Genomic DNA, 23,361 nt, shown 5'->3' with positions numbered 1-23,361 from the left:
GGATGTAATCTGTGCAATTGAGAAGATACAGTCATTTTAATTTTGGTTTGTTACTTTAGGCCTTTTTGCTGTGAGTGGAAGAGATAAATAAAAATCTCATATTAAAATCACAGCTGATTAGTAGTTTTACCTCAATCAGAAAGACAAGATCAGAACTGTGTCTTATCTGTGTGAGTGAATGTGTCATATGAGTGCAGGTTAAGATGCCGCTTACCTTGAGTGAACAATTATAACCATTATACCGCCGTTTAAGTCTGTTGCTTTCAGAGAGAGGGTCTGAATGGGCAGGAAGCTGTGTGAGTGTTGCTCACCACCTGGCAATCTACCTGTGAATTGCTTGTGGGTGTGAAGGAGGGCTGTGAATTTCATTAATCAGCCTGTCTGACGGGTCTTCATAGCCGTCGCAGCGGCAGCAGTTAGAAGACACAAAGCTGGCGTATTTGTCACTTGGCCCAGCTGTGCACCAAAAACATCTGGTGCTGGATTCAATCACTCACTCTACATGCACCGATGTGATTTGTATACATCAAGTAGTGACATGAGAGTAAATCTGTTGAGAATACGTGGCGTAAAATGATGCGCAATAAATAGTGGAGCACAGCTTTTGACGTTTAACCCTCTGAACCTCAAGCAGGTTCGAAGCATTTTTGCTTCGGTCATGTTTCACCTCACCGTGGGCTCATTTTTCACTGCAGTACAAAGTCCTGCATCTCAATGAAAACAACACAACCGTGGCTAGAAGCAGAGAGAACTCAAAAGTATTTGAGTTAGAATGCAATAAATCATGAAAGGAAAAAATTAAAGTCACAGATGAGTCATTCTCGGAGTCTGAAAAAGTTGAAAATCTAATTTTTCTTTTCCCCCTCCAGTTTCTAGCTTTGATAAATGGTGTGTCTTTTGCTATTTTAAAAGTATTTGGGGATGGATTTTAATTTTATTCATACCTCTTGGCTTTAAAGAATCCTTTCAGCAGGTTAATTTTCAGTTCATCTCACACATGAAACTGAAATGGGATCTGTACTTGGATACATCATGTATTTTGGGTGGATCTGCCTGAGGACGCATGCTTCTGTTTTATTTTTTTTGAAGTATTATCCAGTTTTGAATACAGTCTACTCAGTGTGCTTCTGTTCATGAGAAGCTTGGGTGAAAACAGCAGCCAACGTCTGTCACTCTCTTTATCAGTCGAGCATTTCCCTATGCTCAAATGCAGTTTGGTCAGGATAGATTTGACAGGAACAAATTAAAATACAGCGTCAGTGATGCTGTAACAGCAGGTGTGAGTTTGCCTCATGTGAAAATGAAAGTGTCAATGGATGTGTAAATTTTGATCTAAATGCTATTAATATCGGCGCATGACAGATTGATTCGCTGAACCTGCCTTCGGTTTTTGCTCCTCCAGCACCAAGCGCTTCCCTGGGTATGATGCAGAGAGCAAGGAGTTCAACGCTGAGGTCCACCGCAAGCACATCATGGGCGTCAATGTGTCCGAGTACATGAGCTACCTGATGGAGGAGGATGAAGATGCTTACAAGAAGCAGTTCTCCCGCTTCATCAAGAACGGAGTCACCCCTGATGCGGTAAGTTGTCCTTCTTTAAATGTTTCAGAAACAGTTAGTAGGGAAATGGCATTGCTAAGTTGTTTGAATTGATCCGGCCAGGGACAAATGTACAGTTTTGGGGGTTTTTTTTAGCCAGTTTTGGTAATGGTGATTTCATAAAAGACATTTATGTTCATCAAATGGTGCTAAATAACAATCAAATGCATAGACTTCTATCCAGTGAAGTAACAGACTCTGTCTTTGCTGTACACCGGTCGATTGTGCTCAGTCGTGCGTAGTCGCCCCCCAAAGTCCCATAATGCCAAAAAAATCCTGATCTCGTCTCTGTATGTACTGTTTTTTTTTTTTTTTAGGCTTTTCCTTTGGTTTTATTTTTTTAGTCGTAATTGTTTTTTTCAAAATAAAAGCACCAAATCTGTCAGAATTCAGTCTAGACAGTGTTTGGAACAGATGAAGTGTTTCCTTCCTTTCCAAACAGATCCATTATTCAGCCATTTTTTGTGTGTGTGTCCAAATAATTGATATTTATTCATTTGAACAGCATAATTCCAGTGACAGAGCAGTATCGATCTTTTCAAATGTCAGATAACAGTTTGAGATGCAGTGCGGATCCGTTCTCTCAGCCAGTCTCAAATTTCATGTCAATTTTTCAGACTAAGTCGTTGACTAAATGCTATAGTTTATAAATGCATTCATCAGTCATAGTAATTCATATCTTTGTGAATCTCGACAAACAGCATTTGCTCAGACAATCTGTCAAACTGGAGCTTATGACTTGTTGATTTACTGCACGACAAGCTACAGGAGCAGGATTTAGACGACACCTGGACAGATGGTAGAAACACCTGCTTTAAGATTTGCCCAAGACAGACGAACATGGGGAGCAGAGTTTTGGATAAATGTATCCTGATCTGTGAACTGTAAAGCTGATGTAGTCGAGGAAGAAGCACTTTAAAAAACAAGGTGTTAAAGCTTATTAATATTCGGGCTTTTCACACTTTCTTTCTTGTATTTCTGAAGTGATCAGAACCCACTGTAGCGAGTACACCTCTGTTTCTGCAAATAAATCATTTACTTTTATCACTGTTGTGGAAGAAACATTAAATAATTGCAGTTTCTGTAATCGGAAGAATGCGTTGTTGAAGCAGGAATCTGGTTTTGAACATGACGAGTTGTCTTTGTTTCAGATTGAGGAAATGTACAAAAAGGCTCATGCCTCCATTCGTGAGAACCCAGTCCATGAAAAGAAGCCTCCCAAAGAAGTCAAGAAGAAGAGGTGAGAACTGACACTTGGTGTTATTTTGAATTATTCTAACGGCTTAGTAATGCCTGTTACAATAGTCAGAGTCTGACCTTTTAAATGTTTAGAGAGTATGTGTTGACTTTCCTACTGACTTGTGTCTTCAGGGTTCTCACCAGAGATTTTTGACAGCGTAGCGGGGGGGTTGTCTTGGCGACACTCCCTGGCTAACTTGCATGTATTCAGGCACATATTGAACAGCAAATTGCAGTTTCTCTACCGTTGTCTTTCCTGTTAATGAGTAGCAGCGAAGACGGTCTTCGCAAACAGCAGCGAAGACGACGGTGGAGAAACTGCACCTTGTTGTTAAATATTTGCTTGAATACATGTAAGTTAGCCAGGTACACTCAACGTAGAGAAATGATCATTTTCCCGCAACATACCCTCAAAACAACGTAACGGCTCAATTTGCGATGTAGTTTTTTCAGGCGGTAGCGTAACGGGTCGTTACTGTTATAACGCTAGCGACAACCCTGCATCTTTTGTAACTAACCACACTAACGATGTTAATTGAAATTCGAGATGCTAATTGTGAGCGCTTCTCTGACAGGTGGAACCGTGCCAAGCTCTCTCTTGCCCAGAGGAAAGACCGCGTCGCCCAGAAGAAGGCCAGCTTCCTCCGGGCTCAGGAACAGGAAGAGGCAGACTGAGGCGTTGGTCTGCTCTGTTCCTAACGCAGAAATTTGTTCTAATAAATCTATTGAAAAAGACTCAATCCTCCTGCGTCCTTTCTCACACTACACTTAGCAGTGGCCTCTTGATACCAAGTTGAATTATAAAAACACAAGAGCTTTTATTTTTACGAGGTGGTATCTAGTGTGCTTCAGTGTAATCATTTCTGTACTTACCACACACAAGTCTCTGTTCGTGGCTTGGCTCAGTTTTGTATTAGCAGTGCCAGAGTTAGGTGAAATTAAGACGTTGTAGGAATGTAGACAGTGCAGGTTCTTAAGTAAATTTATTAATTTATCTTTGTCCTGGTTTCAAAAATTGCACTTTCTTAGCTTACTGCAGTATCACTAACAAAGTAGTACATGATTTAATATTAAAATGACATTCCTGACAGCAGTAGAACTAACTTAAAATACATCAGTTATATATGTAAAGTTTTTGATATAAGGGGAACATTATAGCTGTTTCCACAGTGAAAATGATTGTCCATTATTTTTAAAAACATCGGGGGACAGGAATCGGTCTGTGTGCCAAGAGTGCAAGACTTGCTTATTTATTAGGAGTCTTTTGTATGAGAGATTTTCTTCCATAGCAAAGTCTTGAGGTTGTTCAGAATGAGCGAGTGCTCGATTTCCATCTGCTCTGCTGAACCTTTGAGCGCGATGCAGGCGTACAGCTGCTTCTCCAGCTCCTCGCTCACGTCAGACGGCGCTCCCCTCAGGATGTAGTCCTTGAGTGCTTCGCAGGCTTTGGCTAAGTTTGGCCTGGTGACCTCGGGTGTGCAGCGATGCTTGGTGAGGTCACAGGAAGTGAGGCAGTCGGCCCCGTACAGGCAGTCCTCGTCCACGTCGCACCGCTGCTGCCTGATGTCCTCTTGGAAAATGGCCTCGGGGACGATGTAGCGCGCGTCCATCACCTTCAGGTCGTGGCGGTCGTTGTAGCCGAAGCTGGTGGCGCTCACGTCGCACATGAGGAAGCTGCCAAAAGTGCCGTGGAAAATGTCCTCCACCAGCTCCAGCAGTCCGATGGAGATCTTGGCCTTGTGTGGCCAGGAGGGGGTGAACCACTGGTCCATGCTGCGGCGCAGACCAGCAGGAATCCACACCTCGATGATCCAAGGTACGCTAATCCCATATAAAGGAGAGTGCGGCACCTTCTCCATCACGTACAGGTCTCCACAGAAGCCCAGTAGCTTAGGCGTGTGCTCTCTGTCTTGCAGGACTAGTGCTAACAGGAACTCGTTGAGCTGCAGCAGGGCCCACGTGGAGCGAGCCTCCGGCAGTGAGATGTGGCCGTCCTTGTTGGCATCTGCTATGGACAATACTTGGGTTGCCAGGTCTGCGAGGTTTGCCTGATCCCCCACTTTGGCCTGTAAAGAAATTAAAAGGTTTTTAAGTCGAGCCAAGTTTTGAATTCAGACTCAGCAGTGTTGAGTTTTCTAGGTCCCATATTGTGCCCCCTTGGAGCAAATTCATTAAAATCTCACATGTCCCCAGAATTTCTTTTGATTTTTCAATTTAAAACACTGCAAAGATGGTTCATTGCTCTGAAGTGACTGCAGGTAAACATATATTCTTAATGTGCTTGGTTTCAGTCACTGTTTCATACTTTGTCGCACAGAAACAGAAGAACATGTAAACGAGAACAGCTTTATTGGGAATTCGACTGTATTAAAAAACAGTATATGTGAGCACAGAAAACAGGAGAGAAGTAAATAGATGTAAACACCTGATGAGGTCCGAGTTGCAGTGAAGCACAACAGGCAACACAACAATGCAGAAACCCACCCAGTCTATTGGTTTCAAATCGTTTCTAAAACCCATATGGTGAAAATCAGTTTTTATTGTTTTGTGATTGTTATAAAGTTGGAGGTGTAAAGTTAAAGTTGTTAAATATTAAAGACATTTACTTCTGCCATTCCTCAAGCCCCTCCATAACTAGATGGCCTCCCAAGTGTACAAGCCACTCAGGTGCTACCTCACAGCTAACAAACCAACAGCTGTCCAGCTCAAACTTTGTACAATCCTGCTTTCTCTTTGGCTGCAAGAGTGAACACATGAGTCTTCATGCACTCCCAGCATTTGAGAAACTGAACACCCGTTGGAATAGTTTCATTACTGATGCCAACGTGCCCCAAACCCTCCTTGGTTGTACGCCCACTGGTCAAACTGTAAAGCTGAGGGACATTCAGAGACGTTTTATGCACATTTTTAGCTCAACATTTATTGGTTCTTCAGTTTCTACTGAATAATTGTTATTGCTTTGTAAAGCTGAAGACCATCTAGTTGAGGGGGGCTAGACAAACTGCAGTATCAAGCATAGATATGTATAATAAAGGCTAGATGTCTTAAGGCGGCATTTCGAACGGGATCACCCTTTGGCCATCTTGATTCGGGGCAGCCCTCTGGTGGAACCTGTGGTACGTGAAGGAAGGTGAGTGATCTGCACAAACGTAAATACTCTTATCTCACTGAAATCTTGACAGATTTACAAACGGTTTGGTTTCTTACAAACGTTGTTAACGTGGCTACAATTCAAATTACAAAAATAAAATACAAAATAATTCAAATACAAATTATTGTTGGGCGTGAGAGTGTAACATAATTATCCATAAGCGCAGTGTTATAACTACACCTCTGACGTTTATAACAAACCAAAGCGTTTGAAAATCGGTAGAAAATTGAGCAAGCTATGGTTATTTAAAAAGTACATGCACCACTACAACACAATGTTATGGGTGAGCGAGTGTACTGAATCAAGATGGCCGCCAGTGTGGCTGTGCGATTCCATTGGCCGACAGCACCGACGAGACATCTAACCTTTATTATATATATCTACAATATCAAGTGTCTTCATAGTCTCACAGCTTTTACTTGACACCTCCAAGTTTATAACAACCACACATCACAATAAAGATTGATTTTCACCACATGAGACCTCTCATGAAGTCTTTCTGACCTTTAGGTGGTTGAAGATCATCTCTCTGAACTTCTCCACAGAGGTCCCCTTGGTGGGCTTGCTGAAGGTCGCGGCCTCCTTCCTGGGCTCCATCTCGCCTCCTAAATCGTAACGAGGAGCCTCCTCCATCTGGCACTTAATGACCCCCTCTAGGTCTCCCCAGCTCCCCGAGTACACCTAAAATAAACAAGGTAGGCCTGAAGTGCAGCTGGATTAATAAAAACGCAGACCGGAGGGGAGAGTTTGATCTAAAAAGGAAGGACTGACCTGACTGTTGGGCTTGGCAGTGAAGCACTTTCCCAGGTAAAGCGTGTCTTTCTCACACAGGCTGCTGCAGGCTGAGCCGTCAATGACTCCTTTTCTGTATTTGTCACACTGAAAGACATGGTGGAATATGAACAGACGTCACAAAAGGAAAAGAAATACGACCTCTGTGGGGTTAAGAGTATCGATTTTCAAGGACAAGATCTGACTGGATGGGCACAAATTTTAAAAACTCACTATTGAATTTTTGCAGTCGTGCCCACGACACAGCTCGGTGTAGGACGAGTACTCCACGTACACAATCCAGCTCCCCACAAACACCGCCAGCCAGGAGAAGAACAGGTACTTCATGTGTAGGTAGGAGAATCTGGCCTGTTGGCGACACATTTCAAATGCATAATTCACTGTTAGGCAAGCGCTAAATTGCTTTCAGTCATCCTTCATTGAATAATACGCAGCACTCTGTTATCTCTGGACGTTCCAGTGCATTAAAATGGCAAACCTGGTGAGATGGATTTTTTTTTTTTTTTTTAGATGTCATACATCATAATGGAGATTAATGAGAGGATGAGACTCATGCTTGTAGCTTGAGGCCGCTCCATCAGTCTTTCATATAATGAGCACACAGCATGTCCCCATCGTGACTTTTGTTCTGGTGAAGCAGCGACCTTAGAGTGTGAAAGTGAAACCAAAGCATGTGACCTGGAAATAGTTCCAAATCTGCTGTCCCACACGCTTCTAAAATCCCCTGCACTGCTGCTAATGTTCAATATTTAAAGAGGTGCTCCATTGATTTTATGCGTCAGTCAGTTTAGCGATCATGAGCCTGAAAAAAATACTCGTATGATATCTTCTGCTACTCTGAAGGCTCTCTGCCGTGTCTGGAGACAGTACTTAAGTGGTGAATAGCATTTCAGGTGGATTTTGAACAGAGTTTGGAGATGTTTAAAAGCGATGGATGAAGACAGCCTCCAACTGCTTGTGTTATCATTATATTAATTGAATTTCCCTTCTGGGATAAAATAAAGTATTTTTCATTTCGTTTCATTGTCAGGAATGTAAAATCTGTTCTTATATCAGTTCATTAAAGTGTGGGCATCTCTGATTTTCCTGCTTTGATTCAGACCCTAACTAAAAATGATTTTGGTCTTTGGCGAATCTCCCAACCTAATGGAAGCACAGTCGTCTTCAAATGTATTCATACCCTCATGTTAAAGAAAAGGCAAAAGTCACAATAGTCACTCAAATAACTAGAAACTGAAATAAGTAAAAATAAATAAAAATTTGCTAAATTATAATTTAGTGAAATAAGACATTGCTTTTGAATTGTGGTTGAAAAGAACAATTTAAAAAAACCAACAAAAAAAACAACTGTCCATGTTTTTTTTTCATGTTCTATAAGGTGTTCCACATGTGAAATGGGTCTTTATATAAAGATAATACACCTGAGCTCATGTGATTCCATAATGCAAGCTCTGATTAATTACAAACTCTATGTGGCAGTGGGCAGCGGGGTTTCTCTACAGCTGCTTGTGGAGAACAGTGTGAATATCTGGATGCTTTGAAGAAATACAGCACTGAAGTAACACAGGAGCACAGAAGGAAGAAATATCCAATATGAGGGTGTGTGATGTATAATGTATTGATTTGCTTCAAGGCAGCTTCGGCTGTGATAGAAACACCAACCAGGGTTTGCTGGAAAAATATAACTGTGCTGAATTCAGCAATATATGACTGAGAACTGCAGATATGGTCAGTGGTTTAAAAAAAATGTATGATGCAAGCAAAATTAAATGCCTATTAATGTCCAGTCAGCCTAGAAACTACAAATACACTTCAATCAGGGAGAAATTGGAGGAGACTGCAGGTGGAAGGTTTTGTCTCAGCTTTAATTTAAGAAGAAAATAAATGTTGTGAATGCAGAAGCAGTCATTTGTCCCGGCAAAAAACACAGTTATCTGCGAATATATACTACTCACACACTTTCTTGCTTTTATCATATTTTGAATGCAGTGTGTTATTTTGTTTGGACAGTCAAGAAAAGATGCTTAACTAATGATTAAATCAAGGAGAGAAATTTTAGTTTAACCTCTTAAAACCCGAGCTCTTATTTGATATGCATCTTTTTATTTTATAAAAAATATAAAGAATATAAAAAATTATGTAAAACAAATATATAACAAATATTTAAAAAACAAAGAAAAAAATGGAAAATAAGAGTAAAAAATAAATAAATAAAATAACAATAAAATATTTTAAAATTAAAAAAAAAAATAAAAAATTAAATACTGTGGTAATATAACCCAAAATGTGATGTCCAGTGGAAAAAATGTGTTGATAGTTGAACTGATTAACAATGACATCTTTAAAAGCATAATCTAATTGGCAGTTTGTTTTGGCACAGGTTAATAAATCTACTCTGTCTTTTTAAAGACTTTCCTTTGAGATTAATAACATTTCATCTCATCTTTTTTAATTTGAGGAAGCAGCTTCAGAGGAGGTGGAGTGGCTTTTATTAACTCCATATCAGCCTTGATGCACCTCGCATGGCATCTTGAGGATGTCTGCGTGTGAAAACAGATGAATCAAAGTCAAAAAGTAAAATGTTTTGGAGAAATGCAGCCGCTACCATTCTGTATTTGGCCAGATGGGGGCAGCAGATCAACTCGTTCATGCAAGATTTACATTATCCCCTGGTAGAGACGATACAGCTAAGGCGTTAGCAAACAGGAACAATAGCCATCATATTCCTAGACAGTGATTACTTTTATTCCTTTGCCTTTAAATTTTCTTTTCTTCCCCCATTCTTATATTTTTAAAGGATAGTTGCATACGATCCATCAACTTGTTTGAACGACTGCTACAAGTATAAAATATACATACAGCTTAGCTTAACATTACTTTCCTTTTCTTTAACCCTTTTTTATGATAATGCTTTACAATTTTACAATGTTTTCATTATTATTTTTTGCACTACTTTTGGTCTCCACCAGCTCCTGAGGGAAATAACTTTATTTATACACGACCTTTGAAACACAACGTTACAAGGCGCTGCACAAAGCAGGCATCAAGATACACAGGATTAAACCAAGCAGACAAAAACACCAAATATATTAAATAACAAAATGAAAATAACCACAAAATAAAGAATAACAACTATGCAGACCAACAAAGCAAAGATATGAAACACCAAAATAACATTTACGAGAACTAGATACAACATTATACCAACTAATAGGCTGAGTATTAATCAATCAATTGCTACAAAAGAAAGTTTTCAATAATGTCATTTCAATATTTAAAAGATCACAAATGTAAGACTTTGAAGACAGGTCTTAAAATCTTAAAATATGCTAACTGCTTACTTTATAAACTGACCAAGACCTAGTAGACAAAACTAAACTCTTGTTAACACAGCAAATCATTCTCAGTTAAAATAAATGTAATAAAACTTGAGAAAATCGCAAACCATTAAATGGTGTGAAGATACAGTTTTGTCTCATCAGCAGAACAGTGAAAGCTGCATTTCAGTAAGTCCCTGAGTATTACAATGTGTATTTTCAGAAATCACAGTCTGATAAAAGTCAATAAAGCAATCTTTAAATCTATTTGGTCTGCCGGTGAGTAAGTGGAATACAAATGAGCTCCGAACTGAGCTGTGTGGCATCATTAATACAACTTCTTCTAAATAGGTGCTCGGTAATTAACAGTTTGTGGAACATTTAGAGCGACTGCGGACTCATTACCTTGCCTTTTGATTTGCTTTCTAATTCCCCAGCTGATAAAATATACAGTCTGCTCGGATCCATAATGGCATCCGTCCAACTGGAGGACATCAGTGTAAAATAACAGACTTTGTAGCAGCCCTACTTTCCCGTCTATTAATGATTCTTGCACTCAGGAGCTGACAGTGATGGACTCCCCCTGCCGCCACCCTCTGCCCCTTTCGCTGCCAATTTATTTATTGGCATAAGTCTCTCTATCGCCGTCTCCTCTCTGTGACACTCGGCGCTCCATCTTCTGCTTCTGACCCGACGGCAGTTTTAAAAACAGTTTAACACAATGTAAGATAATTTGACAATGTCGGAAATACGGAGAATTATTTTCAGCATTGAAAAGCAGATGACACTATATTTGTCATTTTTATCTCCCTCTAAATGGAACTCGTGTCCATTTTCTGCTTTTAACACCACAGATAATGCAGAAATCAGCTTTCAGGCAGCCTCCACATGTCACTCTGTAATCAAATTTCTCTCCCTGCAGCGGTCGTAAATCTCAATCTCTTTCTATATTATCCTCCTGTTTTCAGGAAATAGTAAATCGGGAAATTTTTCAGACATTGCCATGAGATCATTTCTGTGAATTTGGCCACTTGTGGGCAGACTATCAAATTACGTATACAGCTCGGGCAGTAGTATGGTATGACTTTGAGATAACATGCGGTTTACATATCGAGTAGACATGCAGCAACATTCATTTGTGTTTCTGGCCAGCTGACAAAAGTCCAATATTCACTTGTTTTCCACTCTTGAGAGAAAAATCTAGTTCTAAATGTTCCATTGTGTTCACCAAACCGTGTCTTTGGTGTTGGGAAGGTCGTGCACAATAGGTTTAATTGTGTTTTGCACTTTCATTGTAGAGATTCAAACTGTTTGCACAACAACGCCGTATATTAGAGCAAGAAGTGTAATATTCCTGCAGCTTTCAAGAAAAAAAGGCCAGATTTTTATATAAACTTTTTTTGTTGTTTTCAGTCTGACTTAAAGGAAACAAAAATTAGCCACCTAGCAGGAACATTTAGGAGGTTTAACTTAGGAAACAGTTGTCTGGTGTGACCTAAAAATGACACTGATGAGAGTAATGGAGCTGAATGGTAACATTAAAGTTGAGGGACACAGAAACATTAAAAAGCCCCGTAACAGCATTTCTTCTGATCAGCCACAACAACCACCTGCCTCATATTGTCTTCGTCATGCTGGCACAACTGCTTCGACCCACTGAGTCCCGGACTCGTGCCGGTGCTATCTGCAGATATTTGAAGTCCCAGAAGATGTTTAGTTGGGCCTCCACGGATCAGACTTATCTCAGCACATCTGACAGATGTTCGATCGAATTGGGATCTGGGGAAGTCGTCACCTTGAACTCTTTGTCATGTTTCTCAAACCATTCCTCAACAATGTTTGCAGTGGAGCAGAAAGCCTTATCCTGGCCACTGCCAAAATACTATTTGGGAATTTATTTTATTATTTTCTAAATGAGACCTGCAGAATAAAGTGATTGCAAAGCTTAGATTTGGTTGACTTTTCTGACAGAACTGTACTTGACACAGGATTTGTTCAAGAACCATCCTAAAGTTGAAAAATGTGATGATTTCTTCTTTTTTTTTAAATGGTTTGTGGGTCTAATAACATGTCTGTCAAACCTGCTGATGTGTTTTGGGGGTCAGAGGGTGAATCAAAAAAATATTAGGTAGTGCAGCTTTTATTTTTCTTCTAAAATAATATTCAATAAGATAAAATCAAAGAAAGAATTTTATGCATTCACAGAAATGTTTTCCAAAGAATTGTCAGTCGACTGAACAAATGCTAAATGTGTTCTCAGTATCTTTTAAAATTACTTTTTGATTATGATCCCATTAGCAGACACTAATATTACAGCATACACATACAAATCATTCCACCAACACCTCACAGAAATAGGAAACGATCCGATTATCAGTCACCAGCCATTTAACTCTTGCTATTTGCATCCATTTATTGGTTTTCTTACAAATCTGACCATGCAGACAAACAGCAGACTTAACAGCAGCGGCTACGGGACTGAGTGCTGCGTATACATCCCATCAATTTTTCCACAGGTGTAATGCATCAACAGCAAGAACATTATGGAGATAACACTCTGTGGGGGAAACAAATGTATGGTCGGCCTTTTTCCAATCGATAGTTTGTGGCTTTTATTTCAAGTCTGGCCGATGCATTTCTATCCACAGGATTATCTATTGACCCTTTGTGAGCGGAGAGAGTTACACAAACATGGCTAATGAGGCGATATTGATTGTGGCTGCTGTGACAGCTATTAATTAGAGACTGACTGGGAGCTGTGGCTGTGTGCTGAGGTGGGTGGAAAGAAACGCTCGGTCTTTATCTGGTTGAACTCCTTCCTCCACACAGCCCTGTAACAGAGCCTCCTCTATTCAAACCTTGTTAACTCTGAAGATTCTGTGGATTTGCGCTCAAAGAATCGAGGACATACTGTACTGCTCGAGAGCGTCACCTGATGTTGAGCTACTGAGGCAGAGAGGAGATTAAAGCTGATCACGAGCAGCACATTACTGTTCTGACACTTGGTTTTTGCAGCCTGCACACCATTCATCCATTATGTATGATTATAAAGCTATCCCTCAGAGGTTGCCGTTTAATGGGCTGCTGTGCAGAGCCCAGAAAGACATGAAGACACAGAAACAAAAGATGCAGAGGGCTGCAGGAGCACAGCTCGTCTGGTATCACTGACAAACGTAAAAAAGAGCGGCGGGTTATGCATGTAAAAAGTGATCCAGGCAAAGTGTTGGTGGGGAGGATCTCCTGAGGGAGTCCGGCAGGCTTCTGCACTTCTTACCTCAGACTCTCTGAAGGAAAAATGATGCCACAGTGTCTGCAAGACACTCCAAAGATCTGACTCATCACAGTCCAGACAGCAGGCAACCCACCCGTCACACACACACTCCACCTCCACCCCCACACACATACAAAGCACGCATTTCCATGCTGACTCAATACTGCGACAATAACACACACAAGAACATTACTTTATCAGCAGCTGTCATGAAGCTCGAAGCCTACAATGTACCATCAGATGCTTGGAGCTCAACAATGCCCACAGCAAAGGACTGCACGGGGGTATTCCTCCACAGACTGCAGCTTCCAGTCACAGCTGAGCCGACAGAGCAGAACTACTGAAAGATGTGGTTACGGATAAAAGGCTACATGTATATTTATAGTGTGGAGCGTTATTGAAATCAAACAGCATGATGACAACAAGTGTACTTACTTAAACACAGCCGTGGCTACAGTGCTGTCTCTCTTATTCTTGTGCTGCTATCTCTGTGATGTGGAAAACGACTATCGGTGGTTCTTTATTTTTGCAGAATCAGGTGCAACATGGCCAACAAAACGCCAACAGTTGGCAGTTTCCGTAACTTATTTATGATCGCGAAGAATCGTTAAAAATGCTGCACACTCAAGAATATAGAGAGTATATATGCTCGACATAATCACAGTGTTGGATGAGACAAACTCCTTCATTGCTGATGGATTTCTGTTAAAATGTATATGTCAGGATTTACCTATGAAACATGTCAAATTTGCACATACATTATAAACGTGCAAGTGATTCCGCTGTTGAGTTAATATCTGTAAATAAGATACACAACAAGGTAATCATTTTAGTTAGGTCCCAAATATAAAACACATGAGTTAAATACAGATGTGTGTCATATTTGGAAGTTATATTATGGAATGGACTTAGTGATGATTTGAAATTGTGTAGGTCTCTGTTGAATTTCAAAAAAACATCCATCCATCCATTATCTCTACACCGCTTAATCCTCACTAGGGTTGTGGGGGGCTGGAGTCTATCCCAGCTGACTTAAGGCAGGGGGGACACCTGGACAGGTCACCAGTCTATCACAGGGCTACACTTCGAGACAGACAACCAAGCACACTCACATTCACACCTACGGACCATTTAGAATCACCAATTAACCTCAACATGTTTTTGGACTGTTGGAGGAAGCTGGAGAACCCGGAGAGAACCCACGCTGCACGGGGAGAACATGCAAACTCCACGCAGAAAGATGGGCGTCCTAACTGGGACGCGAACCGGCAACCTTCTTGCTGGTGCTAACCACTGCGTCACCTTGCAGCTCCAAAAAAACATTGAAAAGGTAAAATAATTAGGGATTACAATGTAAAATGACTGACGTGTGAAATAAGAAGAATTTAGAGTTATTCTTGTTATGTTTTTTTTCTTTTCTTTTCTTTTCTTCTTTGCATTACTGATATTCTGGGTTATTGTACAGGATAGGCAGAAATAAGCCTCGGCTTCAGCCTATTCCTTTTTCGGCTACAGAGCTTGTTTAATGTTTTTGTGAGAAAAAAAAAAGTTTAATACAAGCATGTATAACAATTCTTTGTCAGCTGAATGCACACAATTCAATTTTTGTACTGTAGATCGCAACCGAAATAAACTATTCATTCATTCATAGGTTCATATTAGTGTGCGCTTCTTCCTGGACATGTTTGGACATGGATATATGTTTATTTACTTAATTTGCTGTATGTGTTTTGCATTCATTTCATTAGTTGTTCTTCCAGTTTTTTTTCTTACTAATTGTTTGTAATAGATTTATTCTTATCTATTTTCTATTCAACATACAGATGACAACTACATTAAATGTACATCCGTGAAACAAACCTACAACATTGAGCCATTAAATAGAAATAGAAAACTGAAGTGATGCTAAAATGGATTGTTAAAATATTGAACTGCTGTCAAAAGCGCTTCATGTAAATGCCAGCATCATGTTAAGTTTTTAAATGGCATGAAACGTTTTAAAACACTTAACCTTGACACTGTGTGTGTTTTGGAGCATCTCTGAATCTGAAGACGCAAATTATCTTTTACTTTTACTTTTACTTACATCTTGATTTCAAACACTCCAGAGGAAAACCTAAGCAGAATCTAAATGGGAATAAGTCCAAAATTTCCTGGCGTCACGGGTCTGATCAGTTTTTTTTTTTTTGCATGGAAATAGCTTCTCTCCCAGGATCGCTGAATGACACTTCTTCAGCTGTCACTGGAAGGCTGAGGTGGCCTAGAAAACTGAGCGATGCTGGGGGCTGTCCCTGGAGAACGGCTGTCTCTTCCTCTTTTCACTGCACTTGACAGTTTTTTTTTTTTTTTTAATCTCTAACATGCATGGGTATGGACAGGAAGCGAACAGCAGCAGCAGCTCAGATAAAATCCAAAATTAGAAAAAAGCAAACGGCTTCAACCGAACGTCTCAGATTAGAAGTATCACCAGTTACAACAGTCTGATGACGAAGATAGCTGTTTGTTTTTTAACCTTATGTGCAAGGAGGACTTTCCACTGGTGGTTTAAGACCTGCATTTGGGTTCCTGAGACCTCCACCTGTCCTTGAGGGGCTTCCCCGGCAGTTTAATTTTACTTATGAAGAATGCCACTGTGGACTTCACCTAATTTCACTCACATCAAACTGTTACATAATGTTCTTCAACAGCTTCCCAGATGAGCACGATCAGGGCATATCAAATACAGGTCTCCAACTCCTACTGAATGACAGCAGCCCATAATTCATAAATATTCCATATGCCTCCACATATGCCGAAGAGAAACTATGGAGACAGTAAATTTGCAAGGTGATGTTAAACTTTTGCAGCCTCAGAAACAGCCCTTATTTTAAATGTATGGCTGTACCAGTTGGATGCAGCATGGATGTGGTTGCTACAGCAACCAGGATCAGGAGGATGGTTGATTCCTTTTAGCCGTCGAGCATCAAGTGAATCATTCTGAGAAACCTGCCGCCACAGGATTCTGCGAATGACCACTAACCCGAATGCAACACATGAAGGTGAAGCGATGAAACGGTGACGAGTCGTATCTTCGCTGGCGGGATTCACCTGAGACACTGAGCGCATGCAGACACACACATACACACGGATCTCCAATTGGACTTTACAAGCAGAGTGAAGAGGGATTTCCCCAGAAGCTTACCTGGACGTACAGAGGCTTTCTGAAGAACCCCCATGGAAACAGACCTCTTGCCATGGCAAATGCAGAACATCTCACAACAGCTGCTGGAGGAATAAATTCGGCGGCTCGTATCAGGCAACGCCTATCGGACTAAACCTGGAAAATTTCCAGATGTCGTGGAAAACATTAGTAATTCAGCCGGCAGCACCCTAGATGGATGGATGGATGGATGGATGGATGCGCGTTTGGACGCAGCGAGGCGGCAGACTGAGCTGCGCCGCCGACTGCAGCGAAGTCAGACTCACACTGGGCCATGCTCACTTGTGAGGGGCGTTCTGACCAATTACAGGAGGAGGATGGAGTCCAGTTAGTTCTGTGTCTCTTCAAACATTGCTTACGTGCAGCCAGTCTGGTTACATTTTGCACACGGGCAATAGATAATCAATAACATAATGCAGAATATGCATGAAATGTGCAGAATGTTGCATGTGAATAGTCTGGAGGATTAATTATTCATCAGTCTTAATTGGTGTTTCCTGGGACACATTTAAATGTGCTTTACTATTTCATAGGGGTAGCTTCTTTTACAGAATATGCATGGCCCACCTCTCTTGATTTGCTATTTAGTCTTCAATTAACTTTGTTATTTAACATTTTGCTGTTTTCATTTTGTCCATATAGTAATATAACATAGTGAAATTAAAAGAGAAATGAAGGTTGTACAGAATAGTATTTAGTTTTGGATGACACCACTGGTGTTGTTTTTTTAGGAAACAATGGCAGTTAAAATTTCCAGATTTGGTGTTGATGAAATTTTGGGATATTTAATTATAACAAAAATATTATTTACTTTAAATTTTGCAATAGGGTTGGTAAACAAGACTCTAAGTACTGAGGTGGTTGTATTTGAGATAAAAGGTCCAATTTGTGCTAAAGAAAAGTATTTTTGTTTTACATAATATGCAAATTACAGTTTCTAAAATAACAATCTGTTTTGATCAGAGAACATTATAATTACAAAACATTTTTTAAAGTCTATTTTTGTGTTCTCGAGGGACCCAGTGATGAGAGGTTTGTTTTTTCAGAAATCATTTTTCTCAGCTGCTGTTTTCCGTCCGCTGTTAGATGTATGTCAGGAGTCATGCTTGGCAACGTTCTCACTTTGTTCTTCTTTAGAAATTCTGGTGTGGTTTTGGCAGTGTGCTGCTTGTTATCATTCTGAAATATTTGGTTTTTTTTGTCAAGCATCTTCAAATCAAATCAAATCAAATCAAATCAGGTTTATTGTCATTTTGCTGTACATACACAGTCGTACAGGCAAGATGAGAGAGCGTTTCTTCAGGATTATTCAATCAGCAAGTTTTGCAGAATGCACGTCTGGGATAAGACACTAAACATTCACTGTCCCTGTCTCCTGAAGGGGGCGCTGTGTCCATGTGCGCCGCCATTCGTTGAACATGGTGAACCTCTTCAGGTCCTGGTAGGTCTTCAGGGACACAAAGACACACATGATGGTGAAGCTGCAGATGCTGCCCAGAGCTAGCTGTCTGTCCGTCCGCCCGGAATAATGTCGTCCCCTCCAGCTGTCTGTCCGTCTGAGATGTTGTCATGGAGACACGTTTCTGTTAAAGCAAACACACAGCGGCTTTTCCACTCTCTGCGGGTTTCTCTTCGCTAACGTAGCTCGTCCAGCTTGTTGTCGAGGGGGCGGACATTGGAGAGTAGGAGCGACGGTCCTGCTGGTCTGTAGGGGTTAACCTTTAGCCTAGCATGGATCCCGGTTCCCTTGCCCCTCCTTTGTTTCCGTTTGTACCGTTGTGCTTTCTCGTCTCTTGGGTAACTGCCAGCGTAGTCTCTGATAGGACTCCATGTTGGTGTAGTATGTCCAAATCACAACCGATCGCCGCAATTCCAGCGCTGTTTACTGTTTGCGGAATGAATGTCTGGGATAGACAAGACACTCAAAACGTTCACTTTCATTGTCTCCTGAAGTGGCGGCTGTGTCTTGAGTTATTCTGTCAGCCAGGATTTTGGTTTACTCACAGACATTCATGGTGCCTCTATAAATGTAATCTATACAACACCTTATGCAGCCCCATGTCATCACACTCTTGCTGCTGTGCCTCACTGTCAGGGCTGTGCATTCAGTGTGGCAGTCCTGGTCAACTTCATCTGAGCCAAACTAATTGTTTTTGGTCTCATCTGACCAAAGAACATTTTATCTATTTATCAGGCTTCTTTTCTGGACCTTTAGGATAGTTTCATCTGGCAGTTCTGTGCCAAAGAGCAAGGAGAACCAAGAAAGATCAGGTGTTCACAGATCATTTTATAACCATGTTCATGAGTTTGGCTTATTGGAAACCACAGTTGTACTCAACTTTGTTTCAGTGATTGCAGTTTTTCTCACGACTAACAGTAATCACAGGTGTTTTTCACGTTTGCTGGACTGAGCTTCTACTGTGGTGTCTGTCTTTTCAACATAGTCTTTCTGAAGTTTTTATGAATGACTGCTCATCAGAGGGGCTGCAAGGTGGAACAGTGGTTAGCGCCGCCGCCTCGCAGCTAGAAGGTCGCCGATTCACGTCTCGGTGAGGACACCTGGGATCTTTCTGTGTGGAGTTTTCATGTTTTCCCCGTGCAGCGTTGGTTCTCTCGTCTGTCTCTAAGTGTGGCCCTGTGATAGACTGGTGACCTGTCCAGGGTGTCCCCTGCCTTCACTCTACATCAGCTGGGATAGACTCCAGCCCCCCACGACCCTAGTGAGGATTAAGCGGTGTATAGATAATGGATGGTCATAAGAGGAAATAACATTAAATCTGCTGACGATTCTTTCATTGTGTCTCTTCTCTGCAGGAATCACCCTGATCCCTGTAGAAGGGCTTCATAGACGCTCTTCTTGGACATTAATGTGTCCAAAACTAAAGAGATGATGATTGATTTTTCAAAGGGTCATCTCTTCTGTGGTGATTAAAGATCAGGTTGTTAAGGTTGTGCAGCTCTATTAATCTCTCGGAACTTTGATCGATAATAAGCTGACCTCTGAGTTTCCTGTGGATGCTGTGTGTTGAGAAGCTCATCAGCACATGTGCTTTTAATTTAAGTTTTGAAGTCTGAATGTTGACATCACCCTAATAAATTTCAATTATATTGAATGAGTCCTCAAATTTACATTTTGTCAGCTGGTACGGGTCACTTACGTGCAAAAATACGATGAGATCGTCTCATCTGTTCAAAGTTAGGCATTTAAAGAAGCCCCGGTCAGTCCTGGCTGATCCGTCCAAAGTGGCTTCCTTCTGCCAACACACAGGACACATACAGCTAAACATTACTTGCCTTTCGCCATTAGTAGATAACTCATTGACTATTTAACATTGTATCTATTTTCTATTTATTATTGTATTGATAATGTGACTACTGCTGGCTGTACAACGATAAAGCACACAAGACGATATAAATGCCTGAAAAACATGCAGAAACAAGAGTTTTCTTCTGAAACTTCTGCAGATTGAGAACACATCAGTGATGAATGGGGTCATTTTAAACCAGAGAAGAATTATCTTTATCCTTAAGCAAATAAACGCACCACGTTTGGCTGTTTTTTGTTGGTTTACAGCCCAACTAGTTAGGTGATATAATGTTGTGTTTCTGGGGTTAAAGCAGAGAAAGACAGATAATTCTTGTAGTGATTATTTGTTGACTAAAGCTAAAGGGAACTCTAAAATTCTGGCCCTGCTACATTTTAAAATCCCTCTCCAGCCGATGATTTTACCAATAAAAACTCTCTCTCTGTGTTAAAGACACATATATTGACTTGTTTTTCTGTTAAAAAATAAAAATAAAATTCCCTTGTACTTCAAAATGCCTCAAGTGTAACTCGACACTGTTGTTCTTCTAGAATATGCACTATAAAACTACTCAGTTGGATTCATGTAGCCATGCATGTTCCTTAGGTTTGTCATATATAAAATCCCAGCAGTCGGAATCAGTGTTTTTTTAAACTGTTATTCTTAAACGGCACTTTCACGATGGAGATAGGTGTTGTGCTGACTACTTATTTCACTCATGATGCATCTTCTAGCACATTAAAAAAAGCACCACAGGGATGAGTTAACAAGGTCAAAAAGAACTTGCTTTACAACACACTCTTTAAAACAAATGACCTCCACTAGTTACAGCAGTGCCCAAAGGCTTCAGGGGAGATTTTTAATGCCTTGCTGGTTTAAAAACACAACAACAAAAACATACAAAAACTAAGAAGTCATTTCAGGCCGACTGTGACAGTCTTGCTGGAGGATGAGATGGGTCTCCTGAGGTGATCCTCAGGGACAAATCTCACAGTTCAGAAGGAGGCTTGTGTCAGCAGAGGAGGATGAACAAGAAGAAGTGGAATCATGAATCACATTTTACTGTATGTTTTGTATGGTGTGGACTATATCTGCCTCCTCTCCAGTAGTATCACACAGAGTAAAATGGTAGTTTCTATTCCATCTGACAGTTTTTGAAGATGAGAATGGATAATATAACAAAATTTAAAAATACAACACATCGTTTAAGGGTAAACCAGTGCTTTCCAACCCTTCTGACCTCTTACAACAAGCAGGACTCACGAGTTCAGCTTCACCAAAGAGTGATTTTTCTAAACTTCTCGCATGCTTTTTATTTCAATAAATGTACCGATGACGATGATCTCTGCCAAAATCAAAAACAAGAACAAACTGAAAACAGAATCCTGTATCAGAACTTTGTTTTTTCTTATTTCAATTAATTATGTGAAACCCCCTCAGATTTGTCTGTTGTCCCTGTATACATAAGTGTAGATAAAGTAGTTTCAGCTCGCTCCACTTGCAGCTGCAGCAGTAACTTGCTGCTGACACACTGATGCTTCATCATGAATAATCTGATGATGCTCAGTCAGAGGGACCAAACCAGGACTAATGGAGTATTTTTTGTGTCACTATATTGGTTCTTTAATTTAAGTAAAGAATGAAGTGTAGAGCATCCTCGTATTTATGTCCTCAGATAACATAGATTTAAATATCATAATAGAAACCCTGAATATTATATTTTTTAACGATACTAAAGCTACAGTTCCTGAGGTTTGTCAGAGTTCTAATTCTTATTCTAGTATTATTTGAAAGGTTGTTCTGCACTTTATTTTGTTGTGAGATGTGAGCCCTCATGCTGGTATCTTTCAAATGCAGAGATGCAGTCTGCATCTCAGGGGAGTGCACCAGCAAAAGGCAATGGGCACTCAGTTATACAGCACATTAGCAGGAGCAGCATGGGCATTATCATCCATCAAAACAGACAACAGTCTTAACTTTCTGTGGTTGTATTTCATGAAAAAGTATTGCCGAGCGTGAAAGTGCAGACGAGCTATTTGTCTTTACAGTTCGACACGGCAGATTTAATTGCACAAGAATAAAGAATTCATGCAGCACTCAGAGATGTGTGACCTGTGATAGCTGCACTGCGAAATTCTTTACAGAGACAACTTAAGAAAAGACAAACAAAGCTGGCACCACTGCTTGCAATATTGGATTCGTAGAGAAACAGTTTATACGGAAAGTGGCTGCAGATAAGGTATTTCCTGCGATTATGTAAGGTTGATTACCTTGAGGCACTTTAAGTGGGCAGATGAAAAAAAAATCTGCTTCCATAAATGAACAAACAAACAACAACTGTGCTGCTACACAGATGAAGGCAGCGTCGCCGCCGCCAGAGTGCACAGAGAAAAACAGGGATTGATGGGCTTTTTTCAGCTCTCTCCAAGTGCCTGATTATGATATAATTATGAGGAAAAAAATCTAATATAATGAAAGCATTCTCCACAAACATAACCTTTCAGATTTAATTCCCTCTTTGGAAAACATGTGCATTACAAACCTAAATTAAATTTACCATTCATTAACGACAATAATCCCTGTTACAGTCTTACAGCCCACACCTGCTCATTACCTCGTCATTCCATTAACATCCTTCAAAACCCAATAAGCAGTCTGCACAGGAAGAGCCTGTCGCATGGCCGGCTCGCCGGATATAATTCTCAACATTCCTTGATTTTGGGATGTTTGTCTCCCGCGTTGCGATTATCATTAATGCAAATCAAGTTTGTTTTAGATTCCGGTGTGGATGTTGAAAGTAAAAATGGTGAAACGTTGCTTTAGCAGCATCTACGCTGCTGAGAGTGAGTAGACACACTCTGAAGAAATAACTTCAGTGAGTCCTCCCCCTCATGGTCAGAGTTCTGTATTACAGATTTGCAGCCAATCTTTTCACTCAGTTGAATCCAAAAGACTGGAACATTCAGAATGTGTTAGAATGGTTTGTTTTTCTGGAAATGTCACAAGCTTGAAATATTTTTTAAATTTGTACCAAGAAGATGTTATTCTTCATTGATTTTTATTTATTTTAAATGTTTTGCACTGGCAATCTTTCTTTTCTTTTCTCTATTTCGAGTGTTTTGATCAGGGTTTTTGGCAATAGCAGAGACAGCAAAGTTTTAGCTTTAGTAGTTTTATCTTTAAATATTCTATATTTATCTTAATATTAATAAATCTAACAATTAAATCAAAATCAACAATGGATATGTCTTACTAACAAGTGTTATGGGCGTAGGTTTCATTTCGGCATTGGAGATGTGGACTGGGGGGCACATTCAGTGGGTGGTTTTGGAATGACAAACGCTTAATATCCTGCCTTTTTTTGTTGTTTTTGTAGTTTTTGTGCACCAGTTTGTTCCTTTTCTGCATCAATTTATGGTAGAAAAATGTAGACACCAAGCAACAATTTAGTGTATAATAGAATATATATGCAACTATTATGTTTTCCAC

The 23,361-nt window shown here is 40.3% G+C and overlaps 2 protein-coding genes across 3 annotated transcripts in view; one reads left to right on the top strand and one right to left on the bottom strand.

Annotated features, from left to right (window-relative positions):
• Window positions 1-3,572, top strand: part of LOC103368809 (60S ribosomal protein L5) — a 9,587-nt gene extending 6,015 nt beyond the window's left edge. Inside the window, exons 7-9 of the mRNA XM_008297302.1 lie at window positions 1,403-1,580; window positions 2,750-2,838; window positions 3,413-3,572. Of these exons, the coding sequence (XP_008295524.1) occupies window positions 1,403-1,580; window positions 2,750-2,838; window positions 3,413-3,512 (367 nt within the window). The 3' untranslated portion in view covers window positions 3,513-3,572. The remainder of the gene's footprint in view (window positions 1-1,402; window positions 1,581-2,749; window positions 2,839-3,412) is intronic.
• Window positions 3,573-3,810: 238 nt separating this feature from the next.
• Window positions 3,811-16,627, bottom strand: dipk1ab (divergent protein kinase domain 1Ab). 2 transcript variants are annotated; one of them, XM_008297121.1, is made up of 5 exons: window positions 16,550-16,627; window positions 6,994-7,128; window positions 6,760-6,867; window positions 6,493-6,669; window positions 3,811-4,903 (listed from the first exon to the last, which is right to left on the bottom strand). In XM_008297121.1, the coding sequence occupies exons 1-5, from the start codon at window positions 16,601-16,603 to the stop codon at window positions 4,091-4,093; spliced, it is 1,287 nt and encodes a 428-aa protein (XP_008295343.1). In that variant the 5' UTR covers window positions 16,604-16,627; the 3' UTR covers window positions 3,811-4,090. The 2 variants fall into 2 exon arrangements, with proteins under 2 accessions (XP_008295343.1, XP_008295336.1); XM_008297114.1 differs by having other exon boundaries at window positions 6,994-7,174; window positions 16,515-16,603.
• Window positions 16,628-23,361: the final 6,734 nt, after the last annotated feature.

Source organism: Stegastes partitus, unplaced genomic scaffold (genome assembly GCF_000690725.1).
Source record: "Stegastes partitus isolate 25-593 unplaced genomic scaffold, Stegastes_partitus-1.0.2 Scaffold25, whole genome shotgun sequence".
NCBI classification, from domain to species: domain Eukaryota; kingdom Metazoa; phylum Chordata; class Actinopteri; family Pomacentridae; genus Stegastes; species Stegastes partitus.
This window is presented reverse-complemented; position numbering and strand designations above follow the sequence as displayed.

Excerpts from the sequence above, each read along its gene's own strand:
- dipk1ab (XM_008297114.1), bottom strand. The coding sequence starts at position 16,603 with ATGGCAAGAGGTCTGTTTCCATGGGGGTTCTTCAGAAAGCCTCTGTAC. Across the intron at positions 7,175-16,514 it reads AATCCCTCTTCACTCTGCTT|CGCTTGCCTAACAGTGAATT; the intron begins GTAAAGTCCAAT and ends AAAGCAATTTAG. Across the intron at positions 6,670-6,759 it reads CTGCCAAGCCCAACAGTCAG|GTGTACTCGGGGAGCTGGGG; the intron begins GTCAGTCCTTCC and ends TGTTTATTTTAG.